This window comes from Centroberyx gerrardi, chromosome 15 (genome assembly GCF_048128805.1).
Source record: "Centroberyx gerrardi isolate f3 chromosome 15, fCenGer3.hap1.cur.20231027, whole genome shotgun sequence".
Lineage (NCBI taxonomy): Eukaryota > Metazoa > Chordata > Actinopteri > Beryciformes > Berycidae > Centroberyx > Centroberyx gerrardi.
This window is the reverse complement of record NC_136011.1, coordinates 15,653,821-15,673,640: the sequence shown is the minus strand read 5'-3', so window position 1 is coordinate 15,673,640 and position 19,820 is coordinate 15,653,821. Positions and strand designations below refer to the sequence as shown.

At 43.0% G+C, this 19,820-nt stretch overlaps 2 protein-coding genes across 3 annotated transcripts in view; one reads left to right on the top strand and one right to left on the bottom strand.

The window, feature by feature from the left end:
• Window positions 1-1,209: 1,209 nt before the first annotated feature.
• On the bottom strand, window positions 1,210-16,023 carry xpo5 (exportin 5). Its single transcript, XM_071908168.2, has 33 exons — window positions 15,863-16,023; window positions 15,161-15,282; window positions 14,985-15,054; window positions 14,693-14,830; window positions 13,926-14,108; window positions 13,676-13,702; window positions 13,326-13,511; window positions 13,050-13,126; window positions 12,916-12,960; window positions 12,688-12,787; window positions 12,453-12,536; window positions 12,183-12,308; window positions 12,004-12,094; window positions 11,785-11,913; window positions 11,240-11,355; window positions 10,965-11,120; window positions 10,186-10,227; window positions 10,007-10,096; window positions 9,636-9,835; window positions 9,448-9,550; window positions 8,273-8,454; window positions 8,045-8,145; window positions 7,801-7,897; window positions 7,472-7,607; window positions 7,192-7,290; window positions 7,003-7,049; window positions 6,358-6,464; window positions 5,168-5,227; window positions 4,948-5,042; window positions 4,731-4,838; window positions 4,122-4,259; window positions 3,677-3,841; window positions 1,210-3,388 (listed from the first exon to the last, which is right to left on the bottom strand). The coding sequence occupies exons 1-33, from the start codon at window positions 15,962-15,964 to the stop codon at window positions 3,242-3,244; spliced, it is 3,669 nt and encodes a 1,222-aa protein (XP_071764269.1). The 5' UTR covers window positions 15,965-16,023; the 3' UTR covers window positions 1,210-3,241.
• Window positions 16,024-16,684: 661 nt separating this feature from the next.
• Window positions 16,685-19,820, top strand: part of tp53bp2a (tumor protein p53 binding protein, 2a) — a 34,019-nt gene continuing 30,883 nt past the window's right edge. For both annotated transcript variants that reach the window (XM_071908170.2, XM_071908169.2), the window contains exons 1-2: window positions 16,685-16,816; window positions 17,113-17,267. In XM_071908170.2, the coding sequence (XP_071764271.2) occupies window positions 17,241-17,267 (27 nt within the window). In that variant the 5' untranslated portion in view covers window positions 16,685-16,816; window positions 17,113-17,240. The remainder of the gene's footprint in view (window positions 16,817-17,112; window positions 17,268-19,820) is intronic.

Genomic DNA, 19,820 nt, shown 5'->3' with positions numbered 1-19,820 from the left:
AACGATGAAATGGCACTGAAGTTTCTGAAATAAATGGCAAATTATTGCATCCTCTTTACATCAATTTTCCACATTGCCATAAGCACACCGTCAGAAGATTTAGTAGACTAAAGAGTTGTAGCACCCTGTACCTTATTTTCTGGGAGTACAGCCTATAACGTTATAAGTCTTCATGAACCACCTACCTTGGAGTCAGTTTGGAAAACACATGGCTCTATGTTAGCAGTGTCCCGTTTCTTGCACACGGTGCGTCCCAGTTGCACTTCTAGGATGTAGTTTATCCCCGCGACCATCTACGAAATAACGACAGTGCTCTTGTTAAGCATGATTCAAATTTCCCTCTATTACTGACTACAACGCTGACAGTCGAATAAAGTTTTACCTGAATTTTGGCCGATGTTATGTTGATGATTTTGTAGGCACACGAGTCTTCGAGGTTGGCTCTGTTAAATTCACTCACAGCAAAGCGTGCTGCCCTTAAAACACCGGTGCTGTTTTGTGAGACCGCATGTGGCTGACCGGTCATCACTTGACCAGCGGCAACAAAGCGCCCGGTCAGCGCACAGGCGACAATACAGAACGTAATGAACAGGGTCATCTTTGAAACTAACGAAGAAGACGTTTCTGAAGTAGCCTTTAGGAAACGGATAGTTCCGGTCCTCAGTTCTGATTGGCTTAGTCACGTTCGAAGCCGGTTTAAAATACCCGATAAACGCACACCTGTGACCGCATCACTGTTAATTCAAATAGCTTCCTAATGCGCCCACTGCAAATTAGGCTACCACTCATACCAGCAGGCCTACTTATGTCGCGTAGCAACCACGTTGCTTAGCTGCTGTTCAGCAGCTAGGCGGAAAAATAATTTAATTATTGATTCAAAACTAAAAATATGCCTTGAACATGTATCTTTTGTTATCACAATGGTGTGTTACCGCACTTAGGAAATCAATAAGCCACTCAAGGCCATAACACGGTGATTTTACCACAGCTAAGGGGCGTTGTTAGGTAGCCTACAACGCGAACCACGGCAGTTTGCACACCTGCACGTATTTTCATCATTCTGCATGTTTGTGTGCATAATATGTCAGCTTCAGAGATGTATAACGGATTGTGAAAAGTTTTTTTCCTCTTTACCCTAAAAGAAAAAAAATAGAAAAATGAATTTTGGTCTTGATTAACGTTCAAATCATTTTTATTCAAAAACGGCAAAATATAAACACCACTACACTTTTAAATAGCCTATTTTCCCCTTTATACAAGAGATTTTTTTAGTGTTGAACCAAACGAGCATTTAAAAAAACATGGCCACACGTGAACAAATATTCATCACAAGGACATGGAGGTAATTTAGTTAGAAATCCAAAGTTTCACAAAATGTCCTAATCTCATGTGTCTGGGTGTGATATGAATCCATATTCAATACAATATAATCTATTATGCAGACCCCTCTGTATGCATGGAAAGAAGTGAAGGGCTCACTCTAAGCCAAAATGAAGGAAACTCCCATTTATTTGGGGCTGAACCTACACAATATATGGTTAAAAAACAAAAAATCAAAACACACATCCAACAAACATATGCCTAAAACAAAACTATCCCTTTAACAACGAAGGAATGTAGTGCTGGTTCATCTTTTTTTTCATAGCTGGAAATACCAGTGCAAAAACAAAAAGACACCTGTGAAAAACATTTGGATATCCCATACAGTCGTCACCAACTGAACAGCTCAAACACAACATAATGACTTGGTTTAGGCTACACATTAACTGTTGAGTCCACCCATATCAATCTTTTTTTTTTTTTTTTTTTAGTTATATGGTATTAAGTCTTGTTACTCATGTCTGGTCATGGTCTTCAAAATCCAATTTAACAGATAGTGCAGGTGAATAACTGATATGTTGAGTGTTTTGGCACACAATTGGTTAATTGTAGTATGGTATGTGATTTGAATTTTTAAAAAATTCAAAACAGTACTTAGGCTGTACAGTTTGTGCTATGGGTGAAATATGAAGAAGTGTGTGGTAAAAACAATTCATCATTGCCATTACCAACTACATCTGTAAGACAACTGCAAACAGTTGTTCATATTTACTGTAAATCTATGGCAACCATTTGTGAGCACATTCCAGTTGCCTTTGTCTTAATGGTATGTTACCATAATGTGTGGAGTTTCTTCACCCCATTCTTCATAGGGGATGACGTCGTACCTGAGGTACCATTAGGAAATCCTTCAGGATCAAAAACTGAGTTTGAGCTTATCCAGTCACAGTAAATTTAGGTAAATGGTGAAATGTGTGTCCCAGGGTTTCCCCGAGAATTTTCTTTTTTCGGCTGAGGCACAAGAGCCCTGATGGCGGTAGGGTGGCCACACAACATGCTCCCCAGCCTTAACGCTGCAAAGCCGTATCTGCCAACACTGACTTCTGAAAATAAGGGAGATTTTCAAGCACAATAAATCCCAACCTCACCACAAACACACAACACACCCCTTCACTTGAAAGTATCCGAACAGGCTACTCCTATCACTATAGTCTTTGGCCTTATTTATGTTTGAATATCATAAAATGCCAATTTCTATGCTGAATATCTAAGACGCCAGCTGGGTTCTCAATGCGATTCCCTGGTTCAAGTCTATGATATGCTTAGTTTTGCATGATGCTGGGCGATGGGTTAATATTGCCCCTTGAAATGAAAAATGACCAAAAATGCAACAGTGCAAAGTGACATATACAGAATTGTTCTTTCAGGTAGTCTGGTGGCTCAATAAAGTTTCTGCTATATAATAAAGTTATCTTGACAGTTAGTTTGCTATTTAAAACTTGTCCCTGGCACAATTTCTTAGAGAGATAGACTGTTATTTGTCTGGAAATATTCTGTACAAATTTTCATAGCCCATATGGCTCCTTTACTGAAACACACAATGGAATGCAGAAGAAACACGCAATGCGATTTAAAGAGGATCTGCTGCATTGATACTCACCAGTGCAAATGGCTGGTGGAAAGACTCATTACTTATGAATGAGATTTGCTGTGAAATACAGGAAATTAACAGCAGTAATGACATTACTGGAGCACAATAAGGGCTAAAATAAGACACCCTTCATAGAAAAATGGGAGTGCTGACAGATACGGTAGCTAGCGCGACACCGCCCTGGCTGGAGCATGGTAGGGGAAACCCTGGTGTGTACGTATGACTGCTTCTACGGTCCGGTATGAAGTCCATTAGAGCTGCAATGTGCTCCTACAGGGTGTCAGGCAATGGGGAGAAGAGAGCAGCCAGACCCAATGCTTCATTGTTCAGCACGTCTTTCTCTGGCTTGGGCTTTTTGAAGAGGGATGGAAGATTCCGGATATGAACCTCCTTTCTGAACTGCTGGCACAGAGCTTTCTGTGGAGGGGGACAGAGAGAAGAGAAGTTACACCGAGCTATCCAACATCGTAAAGAGCAAAGTGTCTCATCTTCCATAAAGGAAGGAATTTCATTAAATTGTACAGGCCTGTTGAGTTGCTGTACATTTTTTGCCGCCTAGCGCAGAAAATTTACAACGCAGCCAAAATCACACTAGTGTGTAATGACTTGCACTATTAGGCCTAAACCTGTGGTCATATTTGATGAGCTGTCTGCAGTGACCATATTAGAGAAGCACTGCCCTCTAGTGGCAAAATGTGGCATTACCCCCACAGTTCCCGAGATGAGCTTCTTGAAAAAGTCTTTCTTCTTCTTTTCCCCGAACTTCTGGGCGTTGGGGTCCAGCAGCCTCTGATCAAAATGGTTCAGAGAGTCCTCACTGATGTTAGGGATCTGGGCCATCACTGCTCTCAGCTCCATGTAGCGGGGCCGCTAAGATGGATGGACAGACAGATAGATGCGTGCACAAGCAGGGTGAGGATGGGATTTAACAGACGTATGCTGAGAAATAATTTTCAAAATTCCCCAGATAACTAAATTGAGAATATATTATATTACACCCTAAAAAATAAACAACTTCCACAGTAACAGATACATTTGCTTTTCCCAGTCCTAGATGCCTACTGAGACTCTTAGAGGAAGAGTGGACCAAACCAAGGCAGAAATTAAGAGCAGATATGGAAGGAACTGGGGGGGCTGCTGTTAGTCTCACCAGACTTTCGTAGATGAGCATGGCCAGCTGTGTGAGAGCACAGTTGCAGACCTCGTGCTGCCCGTGCATCTGCAGGGCCCTCAGAACACTGGTGTAGAACCATGTGACCGCCTCAGGGAGAAGGTTACCCCCGACCACCTGAACAGATGAGAGCAGATGTGGGAGGAGGATTTTAGAAATAATGTGGCTTAATAAGGTTCAGCATTCAAGGAATTCAAAAAGCTCGACATACCAAAGTCTATTAATATGACAAAAATATGAAATCTTGAATTATACTTTATTAATTGTCTTGAAATGCGAAATAGAACATTAAACAGGGATACAAACACATCAGGGGTCAAAAGGTTTGAGACGCATCATATCTAGTGTGGTCTGGGGGCATGACAATTTTAAAAAGATTTGACTTTAAAAACCCATTTCTAGTCATTTCTTACTGAAAATATATCAAAAACTAACTGTTTACATCAAGTTACTGTCAGTACAAAATCATTTTAAAGGTAACTTTGGTTCAAAAGACAGCATAAACTAGAGCCGTATTCACACAGATGGGAGGGTACTTGTGGTAGAAAGATAGATGCAGGCTTGTAGTGGGAGTTTGTTGTGTTGTACCTGTCGCAGCAGGCTCCAGCAGACCATGGACGCGGTGCGGTGACAGTTAGTCGTGTCCTTCCACGAGAGAGAGGTGAAGGAGATGGTCAACAGGTTCGTGTAGATGTTCTGGACAGTCAGACACAGAAAACTGGAATAAGTATATACAGCCTGTGATGAGATGAACATCTGATTATGCCGTCCTCTGAGGAAGTAATGCGGTGCGTCTGAGGCTGACCTCGTGTTTCACTAGACATTTCCCCAGCTCAGTCAGCTCGTCCGTGGGCTGGGAGGGAGACACCGACTGGCCCGAGTCTGTCATCATGTCTTCCTCTACAAGCACACATTTCCATACGAAACCATGAAACACCCGTCATCAGAAAAAAAACCAGAAACAAACTTACAACAGAGAAATAAAAGCAACCTATTAGATTCAGATTTTCTCACTTGACTCTTACCCTCCACTTCTTCCTTATTCCCCGCTGGTTCAGGCACTTTTCTGGAAATACAGCTCACAGCTAGAAGGGAGAAGAGCAATATTACGACCAACCGCCCAATAACTCAACTCCCTGGTTCCCACAGGGGCTTAGAATAAACGCTGATCAGGCAGTTGTGTGCTATATTCTTAAAATGCCACACCTCTTACCTTTTAGCATTTTCAGTACCTGGTCAATACAGTAATGGCGAAATATCACCCCCATAGGCCAAATGTCTCAGGGGGATTATTTTAGTTTGGAAGTGCACAGTGGGGTTAAGAGGATTTTAGAGTTGAGAAAACAGCCAGAATCCCACACTTCTATTCTAGCAGGACAAGAGGAGGATAAAGGGAGTCGTTTCAGCGTCCCCTTCAGTGACCTTATCACTACTTTCACATTTTCAAGCTTGTGCCTGATTTGATAGACAGGGATGAGTTTTTCCCCATGATGTTGTTGCCATGGTGCCCGGGGCAGCAAGAGGCAAATTCAGGCCAGTCAGTGAGGTGTGAGACACTTCACCCCTCTATACCTCTGCGCTTCATCACGGTGTACGGCAAAATCATTTTTGTTTTGTAATTTTGGATGTATACTATTGGAAATTCCCAACTTATCTACCAAAAGGTAGGACTTTTTGATAACAATTCATAACCCTGTCTGAGATGGATTATGGCTGATATTTGGACTTTTTCCAAGAGATTTGAAATGGTTTTTAGCTACTGTAGCTAGCAAAACCATAAATACACTGTGGGACTGAACAGGATCTTTACTTGTTAAGCAATAAGCCACAAGAGGCCATGAGAGGCCGTGAAAGTATTTTATATTGCCTTCATAAAGTAATGGTGCTTGCTAAGTGGCACATTGTAATTACTGCAATGCTAGAAACTAACTTACCATTCCGCCATTGTCAAACCCCCAAATTAATTAAAATTTACTTAAATTCCTCTGCTTTAAGTACTGTGTCTGTGGTGTGTTTTGGGCAGAAAATGAATCTTTAAATTAACGCAAATGTGGCTACGTGTTTATCAGATATTTTACAACAGCTTTGTACGTTGTCAGTTTTTCAGTTCTTCTTTAACGCCTTGTAATTCAACGACTGCTTGCTGGGTGTGTTTGAAAATGTTCTGGGTGAGGTTACTGGAGGGGGGCGGGGCAATAGAGTTACTGAGACTTACTGAGAAGATCCAGCACCTCTCTGGTGACCAGGCGCACCATCTGCTCCTCCAACATCTCCTGCGTCACCTGGCTCTCCTCACACACCACCTCCTCCTCGTCCTCACCACTGAACACAAAGAGGTGGACAGTTCACCAGTGCCACTGCATCCACATACCCAGTATTCAGCTTAGACACAGTGAGCCACCAAACAATTAATCAATAAGCCACCGGAGGCCATGTTTTGCAATGATCACACCTCTTAGCTGTGCTTTTACAAAATGGCAGTAACATACCATCGAAACACAAATGTTCAATACATCTTTTATTTTCAATCAATAAATGGTAATTAAATGTTATTCTTCAGGGGGAAAAAAAGTAATTCTAGTACGAGTGGTGATTTTTGGTTAGGGCATTAATATTTAACGGTTATGTGATAATAGGTGTTCATTTAGTGGGTGTTTTATGACAGATTTGAATGAGACTATCAGAGCCAATCCCAACTAAGAACCTAAAGGAACTATCAGTTTTATAAAGCAGACCCATTGCCAGGTCAAGTTACTTCAATTACTGCAATTCTAATTCATAAGCACAGATCCATCCATACACATAAAAGAGCATGTGCAGACACACAATCACACACACACACACACACACACTAACTTACTTATTAGAGCTCCTCTGGTTGATGACCTGCCACTTGGCATTGAGTCTCTGCAATACGAAGGAGAAACAAAGCTATAACCACTGGCATCAAAACAACTGAGACTCATTATAAGAGCGCTGGCTGATTAATCTCGCTGTTTGTGACACTATAATGATAATGTTACACAGCGGGGAGTGTGGAGATCCTGACCTGCAGCATGTAGGCGAACAGAGGGCCCAGCAGGGGGCAGAGCAGACTGTTGTAGTACTCCTGAGGACACGATAGCACCAGCTGCTTCAGAAACACCCGTGCACAGGTTAAGGAAAAATGATGTCAAATACAGCAATAGTTCAACTTTGTTGTTAATTAAACTCAGATACAGCTACTGCTGTTTCCATCTACCCAAGGGTATGTCACCAAACCACTGAATCGAGTATGGAAATAGTGAGGATTGGTGGATCAAACAGAGGAAAAAGAAAATAAGGATATGAATTATAGGGCGAACTCTGTGGTCAGGCACATGGTCGAGGTTGACAAAGGCGGCGCCAACTATTTGTTCAGCCAACCCCTCGATGGTGTAGAAGTCTTGCTGCAGGGACAGACCTGCATTTCCCAGGATATGGAAACTACAGAGGGAGAGAGAGCAGTAGAGGGGGCATAGTTAAATCTGCAACAGTGTGTAAGGGACAGATAAAAGAAGCACACAGAGACAGTATAATTTTTTTTATCATTAAAATGATGATTTGTAGAGGGAAGGGGCATACAGAAAAAATCAAAGTTGGGAAAAAAAAGATCCTACTGCTACTACACACTTCTCACCAGTTGTCATATAATGTGCAGAAAAATCCTTGCATGCGATCCAGGTTGGTTTTATACAGAGGAGAGTCATAAACATCCAGCAGAGGCTGAGGAAGACCTAGAGAAAGCATGGCATTGAGCAGGTTTCACCACGATAACCTCTTCAGATGATGGCTCACTATGGGCAAGAAATCAATAAAGCAAAACCGGCAAAGAATCAACATCAAAAATGAGCTGAACCACTGGCAAAGAAAGCCCCTCTCACCAAGAACCAAGTTCTTTTCTGCATCCATCAACTCGCCGGCCCTGGAGAAAGTCTCACTCAGACGAGCCATGTTCTCCGGCAGGAACAGACTGTTTTGAGTTCTTCAGTGAGAGTAGAGAAACACAGAGAAGAGAAAGAGAGACTGGTGACCCTCAATATAATAATAATAGAAACAGAGCTATGCACACACATAGACATACAGAATGTGGTGGGACATGGCAGGACTACCTGATAAGAGCCAGCAGGTTGGGCAGCAGGGCAAGGACCTGAGCGGTGCACGGGTTTCTGTAGATGGGGGATCCAGTTTGGGTGTAGCCCACCACAAAGCCCCCAGCCTTGGCCTCCTCCAGGTCTGCAGGCCAGCGAGCCCTCTTCACCACCCCCAAGATGGTGTACACACAGAAACTCAACTGGACAGAGCCGAACATGAGGGATAAAAGAACAGTTCAATAAAAGTTACATTGTCATAGTTTACCACGACCCATTTCTTATGCACACAACATAAACTGCAAGGGCAACGAGATGATGGTGCCTCAGAGTGGAGGACATGTGACCTCCAGGGGTTAAAGCAAAACAAAACAAAAATCTTGTGAGTGAAACTTTTTGTTGGGTAAATTAAGCTCCACTTTTATGTCAAACAGCCTCAATCATTAGGGTTTTATGGGAATCGTCCTTCACAATTATCAGTACAGTGTGACTAGTCAAATCAAACTGGAAAGTACGAGCAACATCCATAAATGGCAATGCACTCATGTTCACCAAAGAGTATTGGGCAACTTTACATATCTCTGGCAACTAAAAAGTGCCAAATTACTGTCTTTCACACAATGCTAAAAACAGAAGAAGTTTAAAGCATGTTGTAGGATCATGAGTTCTACTTATGTTTTCGCATACGCTTTTTTGAGAGATTGCTGGATTGGAAATGGACCAAGTGCAAAATCAGTGAATTTGATGTGTGGGATTGTGTCTCCTACAATCCTACAATCAAGGTTGACTTGACCTATATTTTATGTAGGCACAATAGTCTACATAAAACCAGGCCAAAAGATAATATTTGAGAATAGATTGCTCTTAGAATATATTTTGTATAAAGTTAAATATGTAGACTATCACTAGGTTTGTTGGAGATGACAGCGGGCAGGAAGGTGCTCCACCCACCTGAACAAGCTGCAAATTAAATGGGATGGGCAGTCGGGCAATGCAGGCGCATTCAGCCTGTGTGTTTTTGACCATTTCTCTTACACGCACTATATCATCATTTTTCTTGCAGGTCTACACTGATCTCATATTATACCGCCTTCCTGACATCCAAATGATGGAAATCTGTCATCATGACAGAAAACTTTAATCCCTGGAGCGCTCATACAGACACTAACTCAGTTTACACACACACACACCCTTACCCGTGCCCTATTAATGCCCGCTGTGTCTGTATCTTTGCTTTGCTCACTGACCACCTGATCAGCACCAACAAATGACAGGAACAGTGCAGGGTCCCACAGCACACTGAAACACATGGAGAAAGAGACAACAGTCACGTCTCCGTAACAACATTAAGTTAAGTATAGTGTGAGAGAGAAAAGAAACGCACTGCCTCATTTCATCTGAAGTCCACTGTGCGACCACCGAGGCCATGAGCTCCTCTAGGAAGGCCTTCTGCTTGGCGAAGTCTTTGAACTGGTTACTGATCAGCACCAGGGCCTCCATCAGGGCACATTTCTCCATCTGGGTCAACGTGGCCTCGTTGGAGAACAGCTTCTTCACATGGCTGTAGACCATGTCAAAACACGGCTGGGGAGGAAAATGTGAACAAAGTAAATCATATTAGCAAACACACCCTTTTATCCATGCCTTTACTTTATCCATGTATGTGTTCTTGTTCCATCACCTGAAAACAGCTGGAATCAAAAAGGAGGCTGGGTACTGATTTGCTTCAACTGTAACACAAGGATATTTACTTACCAAAACGAACTGTGGGTAATCCCGGCACATCTTGATGATGGAAGAGCAGGCATGTCTCCTCACATTCTTTACAGCTCGGCTCCGAGGCGCCTGCAGACGTCAACTGGAAGATTAATTTCTTGGTCTTGGATGTAGTAGTGAGTGAAGTCCTGATGTTTGTGTTTGAAAAAACAACTCACCTTGCTGTCTTGGACAACCTCAAATGTGATGGCAGCAAACAGCTGTAGGGCCAAAAGAATAAGGGCAGTTCAATACAGTGCAAATATAGATAAACATCCACGTACAAAGATCCATGCACTAGAAAGCTAAAATGACAAAAGACTTTTAGGTAAATAAATCACAAAGGCAGGTACACAGGAGTGTCAAAAAATGACTTTTTCACCTTGTTAGCTAATCCATGTCATATTAAACACCTATTTAACAATAAATGCCAAAGAATTATAAAATTCCAATACCTTTACTTTCTGGAAATCAACATGTCTTAAATGATTACCACATGGTGTAGCAGTAGGTGTGAATAAACATTCCAACCGATAATACCATCACAGATCCTGCCCCTCCCACCAAATAAAACTTTCTTTCTCTCCCTAACTGATATCCCATTGGTTTACACTTTTGAATGATCAACTCTCGTTATATCCCGCCCCAATATCCTGTTTCAGCAAGAAATACATCACATTAAAGGAAACAAGATGCTCTCAAAATGCCGTTAGGGACTTTAAATTGAATGTAATGTATATGTCGGCTTAGGGATTTGACAGTCACCACTTTTATATTTGAGATTTCAAAGAAGCATCAGGCAGCTAACAGAGTTCTAAAGAGGCCCGATAGTCGGTGCTATTCATATATTGTTACGTGCTTCCGTTTCCAAACCATATATGTATATATACAGTATGTATGGTACACACACACACACACACACACACACATAATGTACAGTAAGAATGGCTGAGCTGACCTTGAAGAGGACCTGGGGCAGGAAGTGAGGTCTGTGTATGACAAAGGGGAAGAGGGCAGAGACGTTGGTGAGGACACAGGACAGGATGAGTGGGTCTTTGGTGTCGTAGTTCAGCACGGCCTGCAGGAGCTCCATGCCCTGATCTATGGGCAACTTCTACAGAGGAGGAGGCAAAAGGAGTGGGCAAACCTTTGTATCAGAATTGTCATCATCATCATCATCATCATCTATCATTTAAGCAGGTTCGTATTGTTTCTTAACAGTGTTCCTGATACCTCCTCCTCCAGATTTTTGAAGGTCTGACCGAACACACACTCTGTGAAGACTGTCATGGCGTCCCACTGGACCGCTGACGGGGACAGGATGGAGCACATGCCCTCGGCCGTCTTAGCTAGCATGGAATAGAGACAGAGAGGTTAAGGAGAGGATGAGAAGATCAATTCGCTGCGTGTGAGAATTCACAGACATCAAGATGTATAAATCTTAAGAAAACTTATTTTTTCTGCTGGCTATGAGCAAGCTCTTAATTTGAGTTGTCAGCTGAGAGGAAATAAACTCTTTTTGCTCCCACATACACGACTCCTACTTCACTATCAATGATAGTCTGTTCTAGCTGACTGGGCTGAGAGATTTGCTCGAAATAATCTAACCAACTGGGACTACCGCCCCCCAGCCCCAAATCAGTTTCATACTGCTGCATATTTTGCTAGTGAGACTAACCGCATCCACCACAAACAGACGGAAAGAATCATACAGGGTTATCAATTTCCTTCTCTGACAACACATCAAGTTGTCAAAAGTGAGGACAAACCACACTTACATGTGGTGTTCCCAGTGTCGATGGGTCTGGCGATCTGATACTGTAACCATTCTGCTGCTATCTTGAAGGCCTCCAGAGGAGCAATGCGACACGCGTTCCTCACCACCTCTCCCTGCTGCGCTCGGAAAGCTGGGGAGCATCAGAACAGATCATGAAAGAAAAGACATAACACATAGCATCAGTAGTAATTGAAGTGGAAACTAAATCTATAATACTTACAGTGAAAGAATGAGTTGAAGTCCTCGTCGCTGTCAAAGTCCACACGGGAGTACTCACAGCTCGGGTTATCATTTCTGGATGGAAACCCAGCCTGGAGAGAAGGACAAAACTGATATTAACAAACCTTTTGGCTGCCATGTGCACTGGGTATGGCACTACTGATACCACCGTCTCAGTACCTTGACTAGGTTGGTCATGGTTGTTCTGAGGTACTTGATGGCCATCTCCCGAACTACTGAGTCCTTCGACAGAATCTCATGTCTGAACAAAGCTCCCCAACTGCCCTGAGTGGAGGACTTTAAAAACTGGAGAAGAGAGGGACAATTAGAGGAGGGACTAAACAAACAGCTTCGGGATTCATATTCTGATTTTATTCAATCAAATGCACTGTTTTGCAAGGGGCATTATGGGTGAAACATCAGGTAAAACCTTTCAAATTTTTGTCTCACCTGACTGGGGTGTGTAGTGAAGGCTAAGAAGGCTTCCATGTACTTGCTGAGGTTTGCAGGTACATCAACCTCTACATCTGAACCCTGTGGACAGAACGTGATATTTTCCACTGATCAGTACAAACATGGATAGGAACTTTTGTGGTAAACGGCTCTCTCACTGTACATATCAAGCCCGTAAAAAAGATTGTGTCGATAAAGGAATCAGTGTGTGGCGAAATCAGAGTAGACTCACCACTAATGAGCAGAGTTGGCTTCCCAGGGCGCACAGGACCTGACAGAGCCTCTTCAGGAAGATGTAGCGTCGCTCGACCACTCCCACCACCTCCACTGGTCTGAAGCAGACACACAAGTCTTTGAACACAGCCAGGTGTATTGGCTACACTGAATAAGCCCATTTCTATGTCTGTCCAACCTCTGTCAGTGTGTGATGCACAATGTGTAAGTGCGTGACGTTACTTACTGTGTTTGAGAGGATTTGTTACATATCGCCGCTCCATCTGCTGACCTGCGACAACAGACACATGCCAGTCAACAACACTTAATGGGTATAATGAGGGATGATACACAGAACCAGACTACAGCAGCTGTACTCACTGGGCTGCAGAAAGGATGTAGTGGATGGCCACATCATCAAACAGCAGCATGAATGGCTTCCTGTCCTCCAGCTTGCCCTGTGGCAGGATGACACAACAAGTGCTTACACATGCTTTGTATTGTCACCTCTAAGACAAACAAGTACTAGACAAGTATCCACAGGCTCGAAACTTCCCCCACACTTTTGTATAGCTCCTACAATGGTTCTACAATCAATGACGGGTAGTTTCATACTGAATGTACCTTTTTCAACACACGTGTTGCACTGTGACCCACCTTCCGGCTGATGGCGATGAGCAGGCACTCCACCGCCTCCAGCTGCAGCTCTGACTCGCTCAGCAGCAGACACAGCATCTCCAGCAGGCGACAGTTATCATTGGTAATGTGCGCAAGGGCCACCCAGTCTATGTAGCCTGCAAGTGTGTTCAGAGTTGCCACAGCGACTCGACAATGAGCTTTGGCCTGTATGTCAAGACAGGAGGATAGAGCAAAGGAAGAAAAGGAGAAAAGGAAGGGAGGAAGGTGAGAAGAGTGACAAAAACAGTCAGATGACACCAGTTATAAAATTAATAGGCACGCCCATAAGAGGTATATTTCAGAGCAGAGAACCAGTGATGTTTTCTCACCTGCAATTCCTGTCCAGGTATGCTGTTCTGGATGAGAAAAACAAAATCAGGAAAAAAAATTGGAAACACATTATTCGATTTACACTTTTTGAATTAACACTTATGACAAAGTATTGCCCCTAGGTGGCAATACATGACAGCGAAGTTAAAATGAAGAGAAATATCTCATCGCTCTCTACACTGCTCCTTATTTCACCAAAAGTCAATAAAAGAAGCCAACAGTGCAGGTGGAGCTTAAGTCCCCACTGACCAGTTTGCGGTAGTCGTCGACATTGAGCTGCAGGATGGCCAGCATGAAGCTGAAGATGCTGTCCATGTTTTGGGTGAGGGTCTGCTGGATGTCTCTGCGTCTCTGGGTGGGCAGCGTCTGGAAGGTGATCACATCCTCTACCAGCCGCAGCAGGATCAACATCACCAGCTCCGTCTGAGCCTCCTGGGAGAGGAAATCTAATTTCAGTTTTACTTTCTCCAGATACATCAGTCAAGGTTCCTGCACAATATAGCTAATCAGAGTCTTTGACTACTTCTTAACATAAAAGGGAAATTTCATGTATGAATATTTGTCACTGTCTACGTTGAAATGCAAAAATTTTTGCTGAAAACCTGTTTTGAATGACCCGGCTCATATTGTGGACAGATGAAATTATCAAGTTGGACTTGGAAATTGGAAAGATGTTATTTCAGTTCACAGTCCTTGAAAGGTGATATGATCTACCAGTGGCCAAGCTCAGTGTTGACTAGTAGGAAAAAATAAAAATAAAAACAAACAAATAAACAGATTTCCATGACATTTCAAAAGCCTTTTGAAATGAAGCCTTTTGTAAGAACCCTGACCTGTGTTGCTAATCCATCTGCCGATGTGGTACAACATGACGAAGCCACGTGGATATGAATATGACACATCCATGATTGGTCCTCATTTGCATGTGAGTGATTACATCATTGTATTCAAATTTCATGCAACGCAGCAAGGAAATGACTGGTATGCAGTAAAAGCCCATTTCCAGAGTCACTCACCCCTAGGCTGGTGAGAGTCTCCATCTCTTCCAGCATATCTGGCCAGTGTTGAGGCCATTCTCGCTTTATCATCTCCACTATGATACGTGACAGGACGTCTTTGATGTGGCTCTCCTCCTCCAGGATAGGATGAGTTCCCTGATAAGATTCAAAACAGGTATCAGAGAGGTGTCTACTGTTCTAACATTCAGGAAGACTTACATTTTTCTAACATGTGGCACATGGTTCATTTGCATGTCAGGTCAGGTCTGGTACATTGATAACAGCCTCTCTATTACCCTGTCAGACTTACATTCAACAGCTGCATAGCACAGTCCTTCAACTGGACTTTTTCTTGCTGTGGCATGTTGTTCCATCTGAACCTGCTCTCAGAGAGAAAAGAAGAACACCATTCTTTCAACTTCTGAAGCATATGCGGCTTTTATCATGTAATCACGTTATACTTTAACATGTATGAACTATACTCACTTGACAACGTGTTCCAGGATTTGCAGACCAAAGTGCCTCACTACAGCTGTCTGGGATTTCTCAGCTAATCGTAAGCCACACGGGACACAAAAAGAGCAGGTCTCTTTGAACTCTTCACAAAACTGTTGTAATAAAAAGAGCTTGTCAATTTATAGACAGTAAGCTAAATGGTACATCATTTGATCAATGACATTATAATTGAAGTTTATGTTACATGAAATGTTATATTACAAATGTCGTGGTAAGAGTTTGCAGTAGCAGCTACCTGAACAGCATTTAACATAACTGCATAGCATGGAGCATAAGGCTAAGTTGCCAACTATCACATAATTAGGTGCAACATTTCCCATAGTAACATAACCGGCCTTCCTTAGTCGTCTTCCATAAAACCTCCACAGAGCTATCAGTACTAAAACAGTTATTGTGAGCCCCATGAATGAATGATCTGACAGTCCGCAATGGATGTGGTGATAATCACGGCATGCTAGCTTGCTAAGCACCGGGCTGTCATCACTGCTAATTTAGCTACTAGTGAATCAACTGTATATGCAGTTCTATTGGTAGTAACGCTACTGATGAAACTGGATTTTCTATTTCAGCTAAAAAAAACACCAGCTCCTAGTTTCAAAACAACATTCCACTAAATGCAAAAAGCAGTTAGCTAGTATTAGCTAGCTAGCATCTCCAGCATCACGATGATACCTTTAGGGCCTCCAGTCGGTATATTTGGCTTGTTTCTGCATCCATCATCACATTCACAGCTTTGATAAGCTGCTCACACATGGCAGCCACCTGTTCCGCCATGAGTTCAGGTAGCGTCTGGGAGTACAATAAGACGAAAGCGAGTGTCACCCTTATGCAAAACACCTGCAGGACAGTGGACTGCGTGCGCCTTGGAAACCACCAACGTGCACAAGCACAGCTCGTGCTGCCTGCTCGCTGGAACCTTTCGCTCGCCGTTGACGAGGAGTCTGGGAGTTGGAGTTCCCACCGCCTCTAGTTTAAGATAATCTATGTTTAAAAAGAGGGATCACTCAGTAGTAAAGGTGCCCCCTCCGGTCCGCGAAAGTAAATGTTAACCTTCACACATGCGCTCTTCTCCTGAAAAACGAGGCGACACGTTTTCTCGAATACTACTCATGGCAAAAACGTCAATTTTAGCTCTGAGTGTTAACAATATTGTCAGTCTGTGTGTGTAAGTTTGCCGAAATATCCCCAGCTGTTTTAACGGGGGATAGGTACAACAATAGGGTGTATCTCTCAACTTTTCATTTAATGCCAATACTTTGTGGGCAGAGTGAGAGCTCTTACTTCACCTACTCTCTGATTTAGCCAACGTCCCTATCTCCCCTTTCCTCGCCCAGTTCCCTTAGAATAGTCACTGATGTTGTTGACCAACTCAGTTATCTTGAAGCGAGGCACACTTGTGTGAAAATTAGAGTTGTTATTTCAAAAAGGGTTTCGCACAGAGTAAAAGGGACAACTTTCATAACAGACAAGTCCGGCGGGGGTGTTTTCCTTGATCCAAAAGGGAGGCGGGGCTTAAATTCCAATGTGGAATGAGTTTCCTCTCACTACGTCACTCTGGGATAGGCTGCAACCTAACCGAGCAACACTGTCAACGGGGTTTCGGACTGAACAACGACGCGTCCTCGGGCAAGTATAACCTAGATAATTTACAATAATTACCGGATAGTTGTGTTTGTTTGTTTGTTTTGTCATTTGTAGTATCCGACCATAATATGAGTTGTTTAATAAATGCATCGCTGTCACAGTGAGGCTACAAACTTCCAAGCGATGCTCAAACAACTACAACGGAAACTTTGTCGTGAAGGCCTCGTTATTTGTTGCAACAGGTCCACGGCAGAAAATACAATCAGCTATAGTGTCTGTTTATTTTTTGTATTTTGGCTGAATTCAGCCAACAACGGTGTACTGTGTTTTAAATGCAGGACAGGACCCCGAAGCAGGAGAAAGTCGCCTTGCCCATCGTGGGTTTAGGCTACGGGATTAAAGTGATCGCAGTCCCATCGCTTTCGTCGAAACTACCAGTGGGATTCATGCTCTGTTGGTTAGCTAAATGCGGTACGAAGCTAAAATGATGCCGGTGAGTTTATGTTTCTTTCACTAACAAGTTATGACTTTGCCCCACAGCCTACTGCTTTCTGTCTTTCGACACATAACAGCGTACACAGCCCTCAACATTGCTAATATTTTACCTGGACATTTAAATTGACGTGGCAAGTTGATGCAGTTGCTACTTTGTGCCGTTTCCCACCTCGACTGCAGTCCCGACTTTCTTCTGCTGTGGAGTTTATCATTTCAGTCGTGTGTTTGTGTGAACTGCATGTACATGTCATTTATTTGCTGTGTGGGTCATTCAGTGCATACACGGTCAACTTGCATTTAAATCGTGAAACCAGTCATTCCACATTTTCTTCAGCAAAATGCCTGTTTTCTAGACTGTCTTATACATGATATCTATGCATGGCTTATATCAAGACAATTAACGAGCGTCTGACAAGCTTGTCATTATCTTAATTACTCATGCATTCAGTCACTTCATCTATTCAGTTGTGGGCTGTATAATATGTACCCATCCAGCCTGCTAAGACCCCATAACAAGCTACCTGTCAAGTCAGGCTGGCACTACGCTAAGCCCTGGCTCTGGACTGCTGCCATGCCATCATCATCATCAGAGGTCCATTGCTTTTACTGCAGTGCTAGGCTCCGTCTCTCAGCACTTCTTGATGTGTGTAGAGAGAACAGTGGTTTGTGTGTGTGTGTGTGTGTGTGTGTGTGTGTGTGTGTGTGTGTGTATGTGCGCACTGTAGAGGAATCATCCCAGCAAATTATGATAGTGACAGGTGGATGGTTTTGAAAAATGCAGTCTTCTTCCTTCTTAGGGACTTTGCCTGCTGGCGGCAGAGCAAAGTCCAAAGCAGCTTGTGAAGTGAAATTAAGTAGAGAGGGGCTGGACGGGTAGCTGGTTAGTGTTCAACCCAGCCGAATTCATAAGGCTGGGATTGATTTACCTGAGGAGATTGTTTAGTTCATAGAAGAAGGGACAGCCTTAATGTTTGCAACACTATGATATTTTTGTGTTTCATCTCTGGTTAATTTTGGATCTTGTATTTTTTGTTGAAGAATTGTGTTAAGTGGTATAGGCTACAATGCTAGGTTACACTTTGTTAATGATAGTGTTCGTCCTGACAAATTGAAAGACTGCTTCATTTTGTGCGCAAGTGTGCTCGGTGTCTGCCAGTGCCTCTCTTTTGCTCTCAGACCTCCCCTTCCAGTAAAACAGCTGGATCAGTGAATTAATCATCTTAACCGTGGAGACAGAGGGATGACTCCCGTCTGTTGCGTGACCTAGCTCTGCTATTCTCACACAGCCATTTGTTATCACCACGCTTCATTCTCACGGACATCAATATAAATTGGCACCCTGACATGTTTTCCTATGAGATCTCTCTCTCTCGCACAAGACCTTGGTCTTTTCCCCCTCGCCCAAGTATATGTGTGTGTGTTGTGTTTGAGTGAGATATAGCCTGGCTCTTTAACGTGTCTGTGCTGTCAGCCTGATCAGCAGAAAATGGTCTCTATATAGCCATGTCTGACGTGATGCATTGTCTGAGCCTGTACAAATATCCCATGACCCTGCTTGTACAGGCGAGGGGCGTGTGGGGAGTTTGAATGTAGTAGTGCCATAATTGCTGGCTGGGATGGTAAATAGGGGGGTCACTGTTTCCTGAACACAATGAGTTCCAGGGAGTCTTTTTACGGCATGTCGTGTCGTGGGAGAGCACATTGTGTGTGCCTGTGCTGTGGCAGCACCCTGATAAGGGATGCTCGCCCTTTATTGAACCATTACAAGGTGCAACTCTCACCCTGCTTCACCCTTATCTCCAGTCAAACCAGTCTTTGTTCTGCTGACGCTGATTGATGCCACATTTTGTTTAGCCTTCCCTGCTGGTTTATTACTCCATATGTCACTCTGGTGTACTGTTTTTAAAGATACATTTTATTCATTAGACTATTTTGGCAACATTTGACAAAAATAATTTGTATTGATTTATTTTTTTGTTCCATTAGTAAGTTTATATGGGCAGAGTTTCATCAATATTTTGGATTTCAAATGTTGCAGAGGTAGGCAAACTCTCAAACTCTCTTCTTCTCCCATGGCAAGAATTGCTTGATGTGTAGATTTTCAAGCCAATAAAAAAAATTGTGTGCCCGGACGGCATATTTAGTTGTGGGTTCTTTGACCACACACATCTTAAGCTGTGCATTGTCTGGCTTAGACCACAGCAAATCTCGCTATTGCTAGACTTCGCGGCGGTGTTATGATGGTGGGAAAATGAGGTAATGCTCTGGGTAGCCTGACTTTGCTGTGTATGTCAACAGAAACCTGAGCAGGCTTTCTCTGCGGCCACCACAGGCTTTGTGTTTACTCTGTGGGAGGGTCTCTGCTAGTTACATAAGCAGACGGTCACATAAGGGATAGCCAAGGACATGCAACGCCAATGTTTTGAACTTCTGTCTGCTTTAAGAAGAATTAATTATAAAACTAAACCAGAGTGGTTAAAAATAGGCTTGTGAATTGCTCTGGCAAAACACCCATCACAGAAAGCTGTTTTTCTATGTAATAACTCCACAG